This window comes from Camellia sinensis, chromosome 7, assembly GCF_055761805.1.
Source record: "Camellia sinensis isolate YWXY chromosome 7, ASM5576180v1, whole genome shotgun sequence".
Classification (NCBI taxonomy): Eukaryota; Viridiplantae; Streptophyta; class Magnoliopsida; order Ericales; family Theaceae; genus Camellia; species Camellia sinensis.
Genome location: NC_138967.1, coordinates 103,279,270 through 103,284,008, shown reverse-complemented (window position 1 = coordinate 103,284,008; position 4,739 = coordinate 103,279,270). Strand labels below are relative to the sequence as shown.

Here is a 4,739-nt window from a genome sequence, read left to right as displayed (position 1 = left end):
AATTATAACCTGCAATCGGATGATCTTGGTTGCAATAGTTTTTATTCATTTTAGCAATGTAGACTTTAGATGCTGTTTTAACCTATGAAACGAGCTCATTTTCATTGATTTCACGTAAACTAAAGTACAACATTATTCAGAACACTTTTGATGTTTTGAATGTTTCTGAAAAAAATCATCTTAGGGTAGTTTCCTTTCATTTTTAGCTTCAGGTTTTCTGGTCGAATTCCGTCTAGGTTCTTCTATCAAGTTTTTCTCTCAACCTGCTTAGTTTGTACTAAATCCATAAATGTTACCTTTTAGGAAATTTGATTGTGTACAACTTTTGTTCTTTGAGTTTGGGTCAATTCGAATGATTTAAGCATGAAGCGGCGCCTTTTTATACTTCTTCAATAATTTACTTATGATTAAATTATACTAACTTTATTTTTTTATCGAATGGTGGGACTTTCTAACTTTTTATGCAGGGCTGGCCCACCATATTTTTTATTTTTTTATTTTTTTATACTCAATATATATTTAGTTGTGTACGGATAAGAAACTAAATGCCACCGTATCTTGGGAAACTACCCCTTCGTCTCAATGCAAGTGGAACTACTTATCTTGTCTCGTGGCAAGAATTAAATGTACTTTTGTTTGTGTCTGGTGGACATGTGGATTCAAATATTGTACTCATACCAGTATACATGTATACTGACCCGTTTTGTCTCTTGATATCTCGGGTGTGTTCTGTTAGAGCGCAACTGAGCTTCCTTTGTAGGAGTAGTTGGGACTACAGTGGTGACGAGAAATAACTACAGTTGTAGGACATGTCTCTCAGACTTCTTTTGTTTTCTAGAGTTTAGGGTTGATATTAGGTTATTTATTTTTTTATTTTCTTATGACCTTAGTATTATGATGATTTGGCATTACGAGTTATTTTCTAGCTTTACATTATTTAAGTTGTTTTGACTATTTGTTGCTACTTGAATGTTAGAGGAATGAGATAGTTATGAATTTATGATAGATGGTTTGGTTGACGTTTGTTAATTAATTTATTTTTTTATCCCTTGTAATTTTTTTTTAACATTGAAATTTACTTAAACCAGATTTAGACGAAAACATTTAGATTTTATTTCACCCTTAGGATTTGAATGATGGAATATTGATTGGGATTTAGTCCTAATTTAATATTTAATAGCCCAAATTTTGGGGCGTGACAGTTTGGTGTCAAAGCACTAGGTTACCCTAGACTTGTGAGAGTTTAGGTGATCCTCGAATTGTGGAACATGGGTTAGCTAGTTTGGTTTGGTGGTTGAATTTTTTTAAGTATTTATGAACGAATTTTGTTTTTCTGTTTAACTTGAAGGTGATGGCTGAAAGGTATAATTTGAGAAATGCTGAGCCCAGTGGCACAGGAGAAGAAATAGCTACTAACGTAGCAACGACGGTAACAAAGGTGGCTGCTGCTACTGGGGCAACTAATACTGTGCCGGTTAATGTGGGGAAGATGATGGCTCAGCTACTTTAGGTTGTATAGAACAATAATCAAGGCCAGTAGGGAGATCTCTTTGCGAAGAGAAACAAAGACTTTGGTTCTTTAGGAGGTCTAAAATTCTCTAGAGATGGAGAACCCATTGCAGTTAACCCCTAGGTCTAGAAATGTGAGATGGTGTTTGGTCATATGCAGCTCAGCGAGGTCCAAAAACAGGACTTGGCTACACATTAGCTTGATGGAGCAGCCATATTTTGGTGGAACTCGTGTAAGAAGAGTATAGATCTGACGGCTTTGACTTGGACATACTTCATGACCCATTTTGACCGAAAAGTTTGTTCCTGCTGCTATTTGGTCTCAGTTGAGTGATGAATTTTTGAAGCTAACCCAAGAGGGTAGAACAGTGATCGAGCATGTCACCAAGTGTAATGAGTTGTCTCGTTATGCCCCTCACTTGGTTGACACGCAGGAGAAGAAGAATGAGAAGTTTATTAAGAAATTAAATCCTTACCTGTCTAAGTCCCTTATTCCCTTTGATGCTGAACCATTTGACAGAGTTCTTGACTTGGCACTAAAGTATGAGGAAAAGAAGAAGCAGTTTAAGAAAAGGAAGGCTAGGGTCGGAGAGACTTCCAGAGGGAGTCATTTCAAGCAGTGTGATGGGAATAGATATCGACCCTACAATCAAAGACATAGGGGTCAACAGTTTCAAAGGCCACAATAACAGGGTAGTTAGGGAAATTTCAAACCTCAGGGTAATTTCAGGTCTCAAGGCAATTTCCAGCCCTAGGGGCACTATTATCAGAGACAGGATGGTCCGTGCCCATAGGGTTATCAAGGACGGTGGCAGCAGGTGCCACAGATGGGTTATCGTCTTGTCGTACCTTAATTAGAGGAACCCCCCATCTATCAGAGCAGTAGCACCGTAACCAATCAATAGGAAGTGTTTTGGGTGTTAGTAGTTGGGACATGTAGTCAAGGATTTCCCTAAGAAATAGTGAGCGCGGAAGGGTCGGAAAGCTTTAGCCAGGGCATCTGCAGTGATTCTAGGAAATGACAAGGTGCAAGGCACCTTTAATTTTTTCCAGGCACCTTTAATTTTTTCCAGGAACCTATTAGAGCATTTTTTGATACTGTTGCCTCTCATTCTTTTATATTTAGACAATTTGTAGAAAGAGAACACTTTGTAATTACCACATTGTCTAGACCTATTCGTGTTGAGACCCCTTTAAAAGGGTAGTTACTCTTTATGAGATGTATAAAAATTTCAAGATTGACTTTGCGGACAGAGTCTCGTATGCGGACCTAATTGTGCTAGGGTTTGAGGGGTTTGTCATTATTTTGGCTACGGATTGGCTACAGAAACACTTTGTGACTCTAGATTGTGGTGGAAGGATAGTGAATATAAATATTCTCAGTATGCCACAGCTTACCTACACTTATAGTGATGGAGAAGAGTCGGTGATGACAAGTTTTCTATGCTCGACAGAAATCCCTAAGCAGGATATTAGTGAGGTAGATGTGGTATGTAGGTTTGAGGATGTATTTCAGGAGATACCCAGACTTCCACCTCGACGGGTAGTAGAATTACGCATTGACTTAGTACCGGGAACTGAACCGATTTCTAAGGCGGCATACAGAATGGTTGCCTAAAGAGCTTCTAGAGATGAAGAAGTAGGTAGAAGAGATGCTTCAAAAAGGGTTCATATGTCTAAGTAACTCCCTGTGGGGAGCACCCGCGATCTTTGTCTCCAAGAAAGATGGCACTCTCCGCATGTGCATAGATTACAGGGAACTGAACAAGGTGACTATCAAAAATAAGTATCCGCTACCAAGAATTGATGACTTGTTTAATCATTTGAAGGGGGTAGTCGTGTTCTCTCAATTTGATCTCAGAACAGGGTACTATCAGATGGGTGTGTCAAAGAAAAGTATACTGCTTACTGCTTTTCAGGCTTAGTATGGGTTGTACGAATTTCCTATAATGCCTTTTGGCTTGACAAACGCTCCTACCTATTTCAAGGACTTGATAAATAGAATTTTTCATCCATATCTAGATAAGTTTGTTATTATATTCATAGATGATATTCTGGTGTATTCTAAGAATGACGAAAAGCATAGAGAACACTTTAAAAGTTGTGTTGCAGACTTTGAGAGAGCGACAGTTATACACTAAGTTTAGTAACTGTCACTTTTGGGAGAAAGAAGTTCAGTTTTTGGGACATGTTGTGCCCAATCAGGAGATAGCGGTATATCTTGAGAAAGTTGTCGCGGTCAAAGAATGGAAGCAACCCATAAACCCTTCAGAGGTGAGGAGTTTTTTAGGACTAACTGGTTATTACAGGATATTTATAGAAGTTTTCTACTATTACAACACCATGACCAAGTTGACCTATAAGAATGTAAAGTTCTTATGGATGGATGATTGTGAGAGAGCTTTCCAGGAGTTAAAGCAGCGTTTGACTACAGTTTCGGTGTTAACTATACCAATACAAGGGGAAAGTTAGTAGTGTTTACTGATGCAAGTGGAACTGGTTTGGGATGTGTGTTGATGCAATATCAGAAGGTTGTATCTTATGCCTCACGATAGTTAAAAGCTCATGAGAGACGATACCCTACTCATGACTTAAAGTTGGCAACAGTTGTTTTTGCGTTGAAAGTGTGGTGAAACAACTTGTTTGGGGAGCGCTTTGAGTTATACACAGATCACAAGAGCCTCAAATATCTTTTTTCCTCAAAAAAGTTGAACATGAGACAACAGAGGTGGGTTGAATTCATCAACAGTTATGATTTCGAGACCCTTTATCACCCATGGAAAGGAAATGTGGTCGTAGATGCACTTAGTCGATAACATGGGATTATAGCTTCTTTAATTATTCACGAATGGAAGTCCTTAGAGCTATTTTTGTTGCATGATGTTTAAATAAGAGAGGGTGTCAAGAGGGCATACATTGATAGTTTGATCGTGCAGCCGACGTTATTGGGTAAAGTTCCTCAAATGTAGTATTTAGATGGGTTCCTCGTTAGCAAGCTCGATGACCTTGTAGTGGATTTGATTGATGATTGTCCTACTGATTGGTTTGTGGACTTAGAGGGGGGATTACGATCAAGGGGCAGGTTGTGTGTACCTAACATTGTTGAATTGAGGAAAGAGATTATGGATGATGCCCATAGGTCCGAATAAACCATTCACCCTGGTGGGAATAAGATGTATCATGAGCTGAAAACGACGTTTTGGTGTGAAGGTATAAAGAAGGACACAAGA

The 4,739-nt window shown here is 38.7% G+C and overlaps 1 protein-coding gene across 1 annotated transcript; it reads left to right on the top strand.

Moving 5' to 3' along the window:
* Nucleotides 1–2,728: 2,728 nt before the first annotated feature.
* On the top strand, nt 2,729–3,127 carry LOC145795997 (uncharacterized). Its single transcript, XM_082880960.1, has one exon. The coding sequence runs from the start codon at nt 2,729–2,731 to the stop codon at nt 3,125–3,127; it is 399 nt and encodes a 132-aa protein (XP_082737086.1).
* Nucleotides 3,128–4,739: the final 1,612 nt, after the last annotated feature.

Bases quoted from the DNA above. Each gene is read 5' to 3' on its own strand.
- LOC145795997 (XM_082880960.1), top strand. From the start codon at position 2,729: ATGTATAAAAATTTCAAGATTGACTTTGCGGACAGAGTCTCGTATGCG.